Raw genomic sequence first — 14,409 nt, 5'->3', positions numbered from 1 at the left:
CTGGGCTAAGACCAGAGGCCCTCCCACACTCTGAACCCTATGGCCCAAGACCAGAGCCTGCACTTCAACCCCCTACCCCAACCTGGTGAAAGTGAATGAGGTTCGGGGAAGAAGGGGGATGGAGTGAGCAGGGTGAGACCTCGGTAGGGTTGCCAGGTGTCCGGCATTCACTTGGACAGTCCGGTATTTTTGCCTTCTGTCCGGTAAAAAAATTCAGAGAATACTGGACACCTAAAATGTCCGGTATTTTCTGATTTTTTTTTCCACCCCCCCCCCCCCCCCAGGAGGCGAAAATGCCTAGCACCTGGTAACCCTACAAACACTTAGCACCCGTCCTCCCCACACCCGAGCCCCCCCGACCCCATGCTCACCTGGTTCCACAAGGCTGCTGGCACAAAATGGCTGCTGGCAAAAAGACCAAGGGGAAGCAATGCCTCTTCTGGGTCTTAGTGCTCAACCACTCCCCTGTTCCTATCCCTGCACTAACTCTTAAAGGGGACATGCTGTTTTAATTTATTTATGTATTTATTTACAGGGCTCGACAATCTATGTAATCTACTCGCCCATGGGCGAGTAGATTACATCCCGGAAGAGCTGGGTTCGGACGATCTGCGTGTGCACAGAACGCCGGACAGCGCGGCTGGCGAGTGGGGCTCGCCACAGCCCAGCAAGCCCTGTTTGTTTGTTTATTTTTGCTTAATAAGTCTTGGAGTCCTTTTTTTTTTTTTCTCTTAACAACTTTGGTCTCTCTGCCCCCCTCCCCCCCTTTTTTTTTCTGCAACAGAATTTTTTCCTGGTTTGTGTTTTTTTTTTTTTTTTTTTTTTTTGCGGTGGGAGGGAGGTGTTCAATATTTTTGTTTCAGCCATCTGGCAACCCTAGACCTTGGAGAAGGGGTGGAACAGGGGCGGGGACTCAGAAGGGGTGGGAAGGAAGCAGGGCAAGGTTATTTGGGTTTGATCTTACATAGCACTTAAATTGAAAAAGTGATCTTGTTGTTAAAAAGGTTGGAAACCACTGATGTAGATGGTATCATGAGCTTTCATGGGCAAAACCCACTTCTTCAGATGACATACTCCAGTCTACATGTTTTGTTAGTCTTTAAGGTGCTACTAGACTATTCGTTGTTTTTAAAGTTTTTTGAGTTACAGGCTAACTCAGCTACCGCTCTGAAACTAAAATATTTAGGTTAGGGCAGGATTATTTTAATTTAAGTTTTCATGGGGTCTTTTCCTTTCTTCCACTTGCTCTCTGATCTGTATTTATAAAGTACTAATCATTATAGTATTGATATAACAGCGAGTGTATAATTTTGCAGAGGGTTTTTACGGAATGTTTACCTGCCTCAAATCTTTATACTTATTCTGTAACTCCAGATAGGAACCTCTCCTTGTTTCAGTTCCAGTGCAAGCTTCTTGGGGTCTGTATACTTTTTTGGAAATCGCAGAAGTTACCTCAGGCACCAGTCCAGGCATACAGATACTAGGAACTTCTGAGTTTTGGCTTAGAAATGTAACAATTTTTCTTTAACTCTAGAAAAGTAGGGGCACATTTGCAATGGTCTGTGATTTCTTTTAAAATAGTCCTCAGCTTGGGAAGCCTGTATTTCATGGAAGTAAATGGAAGCTATTGAGTGCTCAGCATATTGGAAATGAGGCCAGCTATTTAAGTATCTAAATATAGGTTTAGGAGCTTAATTTTGGACATCCACTTTTGGCAATCTTGGCTGCCTAGCTCTGGAACTTACACCAAAAGATATTGAGAACAGAGTTATAATATCAGGGTATAATATAATACCCTACAATAACATAAATATGGTGGAGATATAAACAGGATATTTGGAACTTAAAACATATGGGAGTTACCCAGATAGAGAATGAGTGAAATATTAAGCAGTAATACAAACTAGTATTCATAGAACACATTAGAGTTAGTGTGACAAGAAACCATGACTGTACTTCCTCTGTGTATATGACTAGGGAAGACAGTCTCCCAGACAGGCAATGTGGAGCATTTTATGAGCATGAAATTCCAAAAATATATTTTAATGTGCAATTATAAGGTCTTTTCTATATGAGAAGCTGCATAAGTTTAATTTAAACTGATTTTAAATAGATCTAGTTAAATCAGTGTGAACCACTCCTCTGGATGCAATTAATTTGTTTTAGCTTGCATTAGTAAATTACCAAATTAAGCTAAAGCAGTTTAAATGCATCCGCATGAGAGGTCTGCACAGATTTTAACTAGCACAGATTAAGATGGATTTAGTTAAACTGGCACTTCCCTTTTCACATAGACAAGGCCTATATTGAAATAAACTTTTTCTTACAGAGGAATTCCTAGCTCACAAGTAGATTTTAATTTTGTAAAATTCCATTAAAAAATAGTTAAAGGTATGGTTGTGGACCTTACACCCTTTAAAGAAATGTCCTGTCTAGTGTGTTTTCCAAACTACATTGTAAACAAAACCATAAAGGGAGATTCTAAGGGAAGAAACAAATGTGAAACAAAGTAAAATGTAATTTATGGGAACAACCCTGTATCTTTATACTAGTGCAACAAACTACATTTATGTTGCAGGTGAGGAATGAGCCTTGAACATTTGCATTGTACACTCCTCTTTAAACCACCCCACCTGTATGTTCTCTTGGGATATCCCACTTAAGGAGAACCAACTAGTTTACAATGAATTCTTGCCCAATTACAAGTTTAAAACAGTAAGTGCTACCACATTTTGTTACAATATGTTAGCAGAGGCAATTTGTTCAATACATATCAATATGCATATTTATCTTGTAATTTATATAAAAAATGACTGGTATTTACTGTAGAGTGCTTTGTAATAGGATTAGTTGTCTCTGTTTATATATGTTTTTAATTCCCTTGAAAACTGCTTGCTGTTCAGAAAATATTCTAAATTGCTGATGCTGCTACAATTTTTAAATGCTACCATGGGGTCCAGACAAACCATTTGCTATGATAAGCAATTTCCACCACTGAACCTTGAACAAAAGAAAAGTCCACACTAGCAACATCTCTTACTTGAGATTACTTTCAAATGCAGCCATGTCAGTCCTCCATCCAGTTTCTTCCCTCCTTCGGTCAAGATGACAGAACTAAGATTAGTGTGTAAATCTGTAGGAAGAGAGAAATTAAACTGGTATCTTCTGCATAAACGTGTGCATGGCAATTGTCCTGGTGGTGGCTTGGGGGCTCCTATTCACAGGAATATAATCAGTGCTTATTTATAGGGACAAACAGGAATGAAAGTGACACATCAGATGGCGTTTGAAAGGCCCACAGTATGCACACTGCGCTTCAAGAGAACACCATGCGCCACAGAATCAAAGGAAGCAGAAAGAGCAAGATTTAATATTAATGAAATTCTGAAATCCATCTGCAACAGAAGGTCATTGCACACCTCTCATTTAGCAAGCTGAGCACTGTGGGCTTGTCTAAAGCCCAAATTAATGTTTCCGAATTCTATTACCCCACAGTACTCTTCTCCTGGTGTGTGTGTGTGTGTGTGTGTGTGTGTGTGTGTGTGTGTGTGTGTGTGTGTGTGTGTGTGTGTGTGTGTGTGTGTGTGTGTGTGTGTGTGTGTGTGTGTGTGTGTGTGTGTGTGTGTGTGTGTGTGTGTGTGTGTGTGTGTGTGTGTGTGTGTGTTGTTTGCGTTTTTTTTTCTAGAAGAGAAACATTTGTAATGGGGTAGGAAGAAGACCAGAGAGATTAGCTGAGAAAAGGATAAGCCATTGGTGCCCCTACTATCGCCTTCAAAGAGAGAATTCTTTGAGAATAACAGATATGTTCATAATAAAAGGACTTACATTTTCTTCACCATGGAGGACCAATTGGCCCTGGACTAAGTGAATGGCTTATAGGTGCAATTATCTCTATAAAAAGAGAGTCTGATAGATTTAAAATCTGGAAGATAGAAAAGGGTTGAAATTGTTTGTGCTGTAATTTTTTTTCTAGGCACAGCCATAGTTCACAGAGTGTCATCTGCTTTCTGAGATTGCTTATCAAAATATTTGTAGAAACACTACACTGTCTCTCTACAAAATAACCTGAAGTTCAAAATACCATAGGTAGTTCTGAGTAAAATGTCTGCTTTTTAAAAATCAATTGTAGTTGGTATTGGTATCTAGTTAGCCCTGGCGTGGTTTACATCAGGTCTGTGCAAAATATGATCCCAGCCACTAAGCCACCAGATTTGGCCCACGGACATAGTGGGGAGCCCCAGGCAGGTTCCTTGCTTGCCTTACCCCACCCGCATGCCACTCAAAAAAGTGGCTGCCAGTCGGTTTCTCTTTCACAGCTGTGACCTCATAGGGGAGAGAGAAGAAGGCTTCAGGCACTGCCCTCACCCCCAGCACAATCCCATTGGCTGGTTTCTGACCAGAAACCAGTCAATGGGAGCTGCCTGTTTGAATAACAGGCAGTCACAAAGCACCATGCCCCCTCCCCTCTGGCTTGTAGTTATTCACACATATGTGGCTCCTGCAACCTGTGCGGGGGTGGGGCAGGCAGGCTGCCTGAGAAATGTGCTGGGCTGCTGGCCAGGAGTCACCCAGGAAAGACTCCTGGCTAGAGCCTCCCTCTAGCACCCCGCCCCCTCCCTTTCCCAACCTTCTGTCCCCCTACTCCGCAACACCCAAACCCTCTGCCCCTCTTCTGCACCCATATTCCCTTCCAGATTCAGCACCCCAATCTCTTGCCCCAAATCACAATCCTCTCCTGTCCTAGGTCACGACCCAAACTCCTGCACCTTAGTCTCGTGCCCCAGTTCACAATCGCCTCCTTCACCCAAATTCCCTCAGACTCTGTACTCCCTGCTATACTCCAATCTGAACCCAACCTTCATCCCAGATCCTAAACTTCCTCCATTAATATCATGGAAGAGTGTGGCCCTTGACCACTTATCAAATTCTTGGAGTGGCCCCCGATCAAAAACTATTGCCCACTCCTGGTTTACATAATAGCTAAGCAGAGAGAGAAATCAAAAAGTATAAAAATAACTGTATGGCCTATGGGATCAAACCTTGATGTCCTATGGCACTACCGGAGTATGTCTTCACTAGGAAATTATTCTGAAATAACTAAATTTGACTTACTATCTCCTGATTTTACAAAATCGGAATAGCATGTCCCCACTGTGGGGAAGCCTCAAAATTAACCTGAGGCAGGCTCCGTTAATGTGGACATGCTGCCTCAGGAAGCACTGGGGAGTAATTAATTCAAATTACTCTGGGGAGTAATTAATTCAAAATAGCAGCACTGGAGCACCCACACTAATGATATTTCAAAATTAACTATTTTGAAATTAGCATTATTCCCCAAGGAAAGCAGAAGCACAGATTTTGAAAGAAGTGGCCTGTTATTTTGAAATAATGGGCTTGGTAGTGAGGACGCTCTGCTTTATAAATTCAACCTAAGGGGGGTTATTTTGAAATAAAGCCCTAGTGTAGACCAGGGTCCAGTGACACGAAGCTTAAAGGTGACATTTACAAAGAGATTTAGGCATCTCTACAGTTATGGTGAGTGGCAGCGATAGCTTTTATCCACAGCACTGAGTTGGGCTTTCATGTTCCCTATGCCAAGTAGGTGGAAAGCAAGGTACCCACTAAAGTCAGCAAACCGAGTCAGGAGCCACCTAAAATAGCCAGTAGCAAATGCTGAGGAGAGAGGTGTGGCTTGATCCCATGCTTTAACAAGGAGAGTTAGGTGTATTTCTCTACTTGATGTTCAGCCATGAACCCTCTCCTGGAGTTAGGTGCCAAAGCCAGGAGGAGGTGATGGTCATGCCCCTCATGACTTTTAGCCCATTGGAAAGAGCATTGTCCTGGGAGAGGAGGGTCTGATGTGAAAAAGGGTATTAAACCCAGATTTCACACATCCCAGGAGATTGTCCTAACCATAGGGGGCTAAATGTTGTAAGGCAGGCGGCATCACCACCTCTTGTTTCGTGTGGGGTAAGACAGGCTTTGGGAATGCCTTGTGGTTTGGCCCTGCACAGGAGACAGGCAAAGGAAGGCCCAGTTTACGGATCTTTCCTGGGTTTAGGTGCCTGACTGCCGACCCTGAGGGGCTGTGTGCATGCTCACTGAAAGAAACCTGGGAGCCCAGGGGGATTTAACTATGCAGGTATTGGTATGTAGGGGGTTAGGCAGTAACTGAGTGGGATTTTGAGGATCTCAGAAGTACCTAAGGCCGTGGTCCCCAACGCGGTGCCCGCGTGGGGATTTCTGGGCGCCCGCTGGAACATCTGGGTTGGGCCCCTCCCGGCGCGCGGCACACGCATGGTGCCGGCTTCAGGCCCGGGACGCATGGGCGGCCCCTCCCCTGGTCGCGCAGCACATGCGCAGGGCCGGCCCGGGGCGCATGGGCGGCCCCAGCTCCGGCCCCAGGGCACATGTGCGGTGCCAGCCTGGGGCGCGTGGCTCGTGGGCGGCCCCGGGCGCGCGGCCCATGCGCAGTGCCGGCCCGGGGTGCATTGCCAGCCCCTGCTCTGGGCGCGCGGCACATGCGCAGTGCCACCCCCGGGCGCCCGGCTCCTGCGTGGCCCCGCCCCTGGGCGCCCAGCTCCTGCGTGGCCCCGCCCCCGGGCGCCCGGCAGCCACGCAACGTTGGGGACCACTGCTTTACAGTGACCCCAAACTAAGAATCTAGCTACTTAGGCTCCATACTAGTTCCAGGATTTGACCCCAAGTAAGATTTATTGTGTGGCTGCTTCGTTATCACCCCTCAAACAGTGGTGGCATAAAACCGAAGGTAGTATAGGATGGGACCTGCTTTTTTCCCCCCACAAAGAACATTTTGTTGAAGTCTAATCTTCCTTCTCTTTGCTTGCTCTAATAATTAGATGTCATCTAATCAAGCCCCCATACGATTCATTAGGAACTTTCCTACTGGCTTTCCATTTAAATTTAATTTAACTTAGATTCTTTTTCTGGACTGTAAATTTTTACATTCACTGATTTTTCTCCAAATGTAATATCAGTCCATAAGTATTGGGATCAATACAACCCCAGGGATATGTGGTGAATTTGTTGATTTCAGTAGGGATTGTCAATAATTATTTTTTCAGCCTTTTCATTTTGAGTTCATTCTCGTGTTTCTATAAACTTATCCTGCCTGTTCAGTCACCTACACAGTTTACTAACGTTCAGTGTTTGCCTTCATTAGCATGCACAGACTCAGCTGTTCATTCACAGTGATGTGTGTGTTTGGTTGAAGACCTGTCTTAATTAGTGCAAGATGATGTAGAAATATAAAATAGTGTCTCCTTCAGTTGTGTGATTTACATTTCAATTAATGCCTGTGGTTCTCCTTATAAATAAGAAAGCTCAGGGCAGCATTGTCAGTAGATCTTATATGTCTCGAAGTAGGCCTGAGCATCTCTGAAAGCTAACAATTCTTCCAAAATCAACTGCATTCTGCTCAGTAATATCTCATTAAGTTAGTCAAGTTCAGTACTGCTTCCTTTTCCTGTTATATTCCTCTAGGATCTGTTTTGAGGCTTCTTCTTTCAAGAATGTTCTTCCAAATGATCAGTCATAAGAAAGCTTAATTTGCCCTTTTTTGTGCAGATGACACTCAACTGGTTTTTTTCTCCTATCCCTTATTGTGTTGTTAAGTCTCATATGTTTGCTCTAAAGTATTATTAAACTGAATCTGAACAAAATAGGAGCTCTCGTTATTAGCTTCAAAGCGTGGCTTGAGCAAATGCTCCCATCTTGATGATTGTTAAACAAAGTATAACCGACTTGATTCTCAAATATAAACTATCCGGATGCTGTCATGTCTTCAGTTTTATTAATGGATATGCATCTTTGTTCTACTACTAGAATTGAATTTTGATATCTACAAATCATCTTCAGAATAAAACTATTGCTTTGCAAAGTAAGTTTAAAGAATTATTGACAAACATTTGTTTTCTTCAAGGCAAGATTACTGTTCCTTATCTTTTAGAAATCCATACTGGTATTACAACGAGGATGCAGTTAATTAAAAAACCAGCAGCTCATTTATTATTGGCGCATGGCCATCTGTGCACATTGCCTGTATTATAAAACTGTGCACTTGCTGTCTCAAATCTTGCATTGGTTTTAAAAGTCCTTGAATTTACACATGTGGATCTGTATAAATGCGGGCCCACTTTATCTAGGCAATCATTTGTCCCTTTAAGTTCCTGTTAATTGTGATCAGAACTAGTAAACTATTTGATTTGCTTCTGTCAGTGGAAGCTCAGACATTTGGTAGTTTATGTACCAAGTTTATGGAATTTTCTTCCTTGCAATTTAGTAGATTCCATATGTTCCATCATTTTAAGGCAACTGGAATAAATATGTTCACTGCAAATTTTAATTTTTCCTGTATTGTGTTAATTTAATCATGATGATTTGGACAGGATCCGACAACATTGGTGTGAAGCACACAATAAAAATGTTCTTGTATTAGATCCACCTAAAATTTAAACTCTGCTGACTTCAGCAATTAAAACTAGTGTAGAGTAATTGTTTCAAATTCTGCTCTGAGTGTATAATAAATTGCCTAAAGTTGGTTTAGTGGAATAGAATTTGGCCCTGGAAATACATGAAATCTATTTCTTCTTGCACCGTCTGCTTTACCATAGATGCAGAAGAATCAATGATTGCACAAATTGTCACTAGCTCTGAAGCATGAAATGCTACTAGTTTGCTCAAAACTAGTTTGACGACCCAAAAGGGAGCTTTAGGTGGAATAACTCATTCACACATTAGTTTGTCCACCAGTTAGGCCTAACTTCTGACAGACCAATTTTGACTCATTGATTTCTAATTCCACATGCTTCTAATCCCACATGCTCTTATCCCATCAAGCATGGTGTTAATGAGGTGCTTGAGTTATATCAATAGACCTCTTTGTGTGAATTAATTCAGTCTTTCTGTCTCTCTATTATACCTTTTCCCAACAATGACTGTTAAGGCTTATTGTGAAATCCCATAAACTTCCATTCACTGTTCACAGGGGAATTCACAATTAGGGTAAATTTGAAGGGCCAGTTATCACAACTACTCCCCTAAATTACCAACTGTAACAGGCAAAATGAATCAATTTATTCTGCTCTCTGCAGGATAGAAAATACCCTCCTCCATGAATAGCTCACCTTTCATTATGTGTCCCGAGATCATCCCCCATGCCCACCATAGCTGTTTGTCCTTCATCTGATGTAGGCCCTGCTTATGCACTGTTCAGTGCAGGGGTCAATTGTAATCTACAGGATGTGGTGAGGATGTGGCACTCCACCTGCATATCACACTATGCTGTATCTAAACTCAAGGTGGTTCTCATTTTGTAAAATTCCATACTGTTGTGTTAATACATAAGTATATAAAATATTTAAAAATAAAGTGAATAGTGAACAAAGACTAAGATATCTTCACAATATATTTCAATGTAAGTACTGTTTTTGACTGATTTAAATTTTCTAACTAGGATCTGTTTTATTCCTGTAATTATAGGCACTCGGATATCATCATGATAGGTTTGATATAAAAAAAACTATTGAAGACAGCATTTGCTCACTGATTGCCTGGTTGTTAATGAATACTAGCACTGTTTTGCTAAGGGATATTGAAAAATTATTAGAAAAAACATGTTCATACAAAGAACTATAGTTATGAAAGGATATAGTGGACCAAATTATAAAGTCTGGGGGCGGGAGGGGGGGAGGGGGAGAGGAGGGGAGCCATTGGCTCAGTCGGAGTCTTGTCAGAGTAAAATGTGTGTACAGATTTCAGTATTTGGGCTCTATGTAGGAAATAAAAATAATTATGTCCATCAGTAAACTACCATGTCCTACTGGGTGACAGAGGGAAAACTTTAGGTCTGTTGAGCCAAACTACATCTTGTTCATAGCAATGATCATAATTTGGTTTTGTATTCTGATCTTAAAGAAATTTGTATTTAAAACTATATGAATGTTTAAGGACAAAGTTTAATTCTGGAAAAAAAAATCTGCTGTGTTGTTTATGTTCAGTGCATGGTAATATTAGCATTCCCTGTTGGTTAGACTCAACTGATTGGCCTCATTTCCACATCAATGAAACAGAGTTGCATACAGATGTGTCTTTTACTTATTTATTACCATGGGATTTCTCCCCCCCGCCCCCATTTTTTTTATAAACCTTTATGATGATTTTGGGTAGTGGGCCAACAATGCCTGCATAATCAGAGGAATTTTCCAGATCAGTAACAGAAAAGAACATTTTATACAGATTTGTTGAAACCGCTCCAGGAGATCATACACATTTAGAGAACAGATGGACATGGTTTTCCTGCTAGGTCACTTATTCTGCAGTTATAACATATATAGAGATTTTTTTTCTTAGCTATTCCAGTTCATTCTTTTAGTAATGTTTTAGGTTTTTATTATGTGGCTATAAATCATGTTTGTCCCCAAAATAGGAAGCTGTTTCAACTCTTAGCTCAGATTGTCACTGTCCTTGATGCCTCAAGAATCTTTGTTAGTTATCTCCTTTCTACTTCTGTAATGTCAACTCTGTCTGCATAAGGACAAGTGTTCTCCCAGACACAAACTTTCATCTTGAGTTACTCATCGATAGAACTCCTTCAGACTGTTCCCAGATAGTCAAAACTAGACAAGAAAGGTCACTCCATCTCCAAGGTCTGAACATAATTATCTCAGCTCATAAATCGTCAGATATAAATAAGAAAATAGAATCTGATTCTGCCAGACCTGTATTGAAGTTGTATTTGGAAAAGTCACGGAAGAGTGGCTCTGTTCTATGGTTGGTGGCTCCTGATGCCCATACTTGTACACTTCCTAATAAATAAAACTAAATAGGCTTCATTGCTGAATGAATCATCATTCTTCTTCTCATCGGCTTACTAGCTCTTTCAAGCATTAACTTTGTGAACCTTTGGGTAGGAAAATATCCCTCACGTATGGCTCTGTGGCTGGCTCCCCAAGGTCTGGTCCCTTTCAATGCAGGCCCAGAGGCCTAGTCCTTTCAAACGCAGGGCCAGAGGCCTAGAACAAGGTGAAGGCGGACCCTGAGGCCTAGTCCAGCACAAATGCAGGCCCTGAGGCCTAGTCCAAGCTCTTGGTAGATGGGGTGGGGGGGGGGTCCAGGCCCTCCCTCTCCACTGGACCCCAACCCAGGGCCCTATTAGTGGGGTGGGTGGTTCCTACCACCGGCTCGGCAGGGAGTTCTCCCCGAAACGCCCCGAACCTACTGGGGTGTTCCCTACCCCTTGCCCTGGGTTGCTTCCTACCCCAGCTCCGAGGCCAACGGAGACCCCACCTGGAGACGCTGGGCTGGTGGTGGCCATGACGTTGGCAGGTCCAGTGTCTGGGGCAGCAGTGAAGGGGTTGTCCACTGCAGCAATGGCGGCAGGTCCAGCTGTTGCTCTGGAGGTTGGGCAGGAGCAACTCCCTCCCCGGAGGCCAGCTCCAACTGAGCAGCCCGACAACCATTTATACCGGAGCTGCACTGCGAACATGCCCAGCATGAGGCCTGATTTTCAAAAGTGTTGAAGAGACCTGGTTGGAGAAATTTGCACGTGACATTAAAAATGGTTTTGATTTTTTTGACAAAAATATGTTTGGTTACTTTTAGTTTTCAGACTCCAAAAAGTTTTGTGGTAGAAATGTAGCCGTGTTAGTTTGGTGCAGCTGAAACAAAAAACAGGACTGTGTAGCACTTGTTAGTCTTTAAAGTGCAACACAGTCCTGTTTTTTGTTTCAAAAAGTTTTGGGTATTTAGATGAAAAATTTGAAAGTGTTGAAGGAAATTAAAATTTTCATTTGGAAAAAAGGCTAGTCTTGATCAATTTTAGTGGCAAAAGTGCAATTGAAGTCAACGGAAGCTGCAGCTACTCATTAACACTGAAAAATCAGGACCTTGTGTGATTGAGATAACAGAAACCAGTGACGCCACATGAGGACCAGAACAGACATCATTACACCAGAAATTGTTAAAATGTACATACAAAAATAGTTTGACTTATGAATAATTTGTAATGCTCTGTTTATTATGAGTCCTACTCAGTTAAAATCTGAGAGACATATTGTATTAGTTTGGTAGAATTTGTCAATGCCCAGGAACAAAGAATCCTGAATACTTAATAGTTCTGTTTTTCTAATGACTCAACTAATTACCAAAACTTCAGAATATGATGTGTCCATAGGCTGTTATATACTTGGCTGTAGGAATTTCTACTAATCAGAATTTATATGACAAATATCAGTGCCTGTAGGTGCTAATCAGCCTCTGTCTTCAAAACAGGAAAGCTGATGCATTTAATTCCCTCCTTACAATGTTAATAAAAAAGTCCATACGCGGGTGTGGGTATATATAATATGTTACTTCTTAAGATAGGATTTAGCAGAATCATTTGACCAGCAGGCCTATAATTAGATTTATCAGCTTTGTGTTGATTTACAGGCATGTGCATGCAGGATTTTTTGTTGAGAATAATATTGTGGTATACAGGTATTGAAAAATTTGCCAGAGACCTATTAAACTTGCATGCCTGAGGTGGTTACAAAAAAATGAGATGGGGAGTTGCCCTAGCAAGATCACTGGCAATGCTTTAATGAGAGACTCAGATGATGATGTTATTTGTAATAATATAATATTTAGCTCTTACTTGCTTTTCAAAAGCAGATTTAAAAGTGCTTTACAAATGACATCAGATCAGCCCCAATCCAGCAACCAAAGCTGTTGGAATACCCCTCATGTAGGAGCACATCTCCTAGTGCCTTAAGACTTGGGTAAATTTGAAGCCCCACACATTCTGACCTGAGGAAGGGAGACGGAGCTTTCTGTCTTCTCCCCGTCCAGAGGCTTCTGACTGCTGCTAGATGTCTCCTATTCTATTACTCCCCAGGATCCTTCAGGCTTCTGTAAAGGGGAGGAGGGGGCGTTCTCCACTACTCTGCCTCTCTTAGGTCTGGCCTACCCTTAAAAGTTTTGCTGGTATGGTGCTGTTGGTTAGGAGTATGAAAAAAATCATACCTTCTAGTTGATGTAGCTAGATACGGGGAGGGAGGATGGGGACTGCTTGTGCCAATATAGATTATTTTGGAAACTGCTATAAAATATACTTGCAAAAGAACTCTTTTCCTGGTATAAGATACACCTCCACTAGTCCACTTTCTGTAATATAGACAAGGCCTCAGACTCCTGGTGTGAAATCCTGACCCCAGGAGGAAATTATGGACTTCAAATAAGCCAATATTTCATCCCAGGTTATTGCAAGTGTGACTGATGAAGATAACTGCAAAATATGCCAAAACCTGCAAGGTGCTCCCAAAATACAAGAGGAAGTGAGAGGGAGGAAGAGATTTTTACTATGCTAGATCTCCTAAAATTCAGTGGTTGTGCAAGAACTAAGGGGGGAGGGAATAAAAGAGTTCTGAGGTTTTATTTTAGTTTAGTAATTCTGTTACATGTGCAAATTATGAGTAAACTACTTAACACTGTTCTTAAAGGTACTTTTTCCCTAGTTACAATATTTTCCTTGATGGAGGCACCACTGGCATTGCCTGAAATATTTGTATTTGTTTCTCTCCTAAAGATCTCTTCTTTGGTACAAAAGTTTGTTTACATACTTCTATGCTTTTCTTTTCCTGTTAAATGTAATTGAAAAGGCAGTGTCAGTTCTCATCACTGGTACTGAAATAGAAGAGCAGTCAGGAAATATTGCTTTTATAAGCAAGTTCAGGAAACCTGAAGCTTCATACTTGAGACAGAACAAAGACAGATCCAGCTCCTGGACCCATGCCTGGAGGGCGTCTCCCATAGCAGATATTCCCCTTCTCAGGAAGAGGAACTCAGCCACGTGCATGCCACCATCATTCTCTTCTTTCTTCCCCCTGCCAAGTCTCTGCTAATGCCTCCGCATGCTGTCTAAAGTCTGGGTTGGAGAATGCATGTGAAGAGTGGGTAGGTTGGGGGACCTCTCTGGTCTCCTGATGATCCCTTGTATCTACCAAGTTTGGGGGCTAGTTTTGCAAAGTTTTCTGTGGAAGGGCATGCCCTACTTCCTATGGGAATTATTGTTGGATAGGGAACCATAGCAATTTCCTTCCCAAGGGCCTACTCCCTAATTTTTTTCATTGGCTGGGTAATTGGGATTAATGTTCTTAACATCTAGAATTCACTGATACTGCAGTAAGCAGAAGATGTGAAATATATTGAGACTCTTAACTCTACTTTACAGATAGCTTCCCCAATTATCACCTCTAATATCATTAGCTCACAGACATTTACCTCCCCCCCCCCCCCAATCTCCCTTCTGTTCTGAAATTTGATTTGTCCTTTTCATATGTGTTCATTTTTTAAATTGTATCCTTTGGTATATATGGTTGTGACAATTTTCTTCCACTATTTTGAACTGAG

General features: G+C 41.9%; 1 protein-coding gene across 4 annotated transcripts in view; it reads left to right on the top strand.

Moving 5' to 3' along the window:
* Positions 1-14,409, top strand: part of TMCC3 (transmembrane and coiled-coil domain family 3) — a 231,620-nt gene that overhangs the window by 146,617 nt on the left and 70,594 nt on the right. The window contains exon 1 of one of the 4 annotated variants that reach the window (XM_075933362.1): positions 920-2,715. The exons of the other annotated variants lie outside the window; for them this stretch is intronic. Coding sequence (XP_075789477.1) covers positions 2,638-2,715 — 78 coding nt within the window. The 5' untranslated portion in view covers positions 920-2,637. Of the gene's footprint in view, positions 1-919; positions 2,716-14,409 lie in introns of those variants that run through there. 4 annotated transcript variants of the gene reach the window in all.

The sequence above is a fragment of the Pelodiscus sinensis genome, chromosome 1, assembly GCF_049634645.1.
Source record: "Pelodiscus sinensis isolate JC-2024 chromosome 1, ASM4963464v1, whole genome shotgun sequence".
Lineage (NCBI taxonomy): Eukaryota > Metazoa > Chordata > Testudines > Trionychidae > Pelodiscus > Pelodiscus sinensis.
This window is presented reverse-complemented; position numbering and strand designations above follow the sequence as displayed.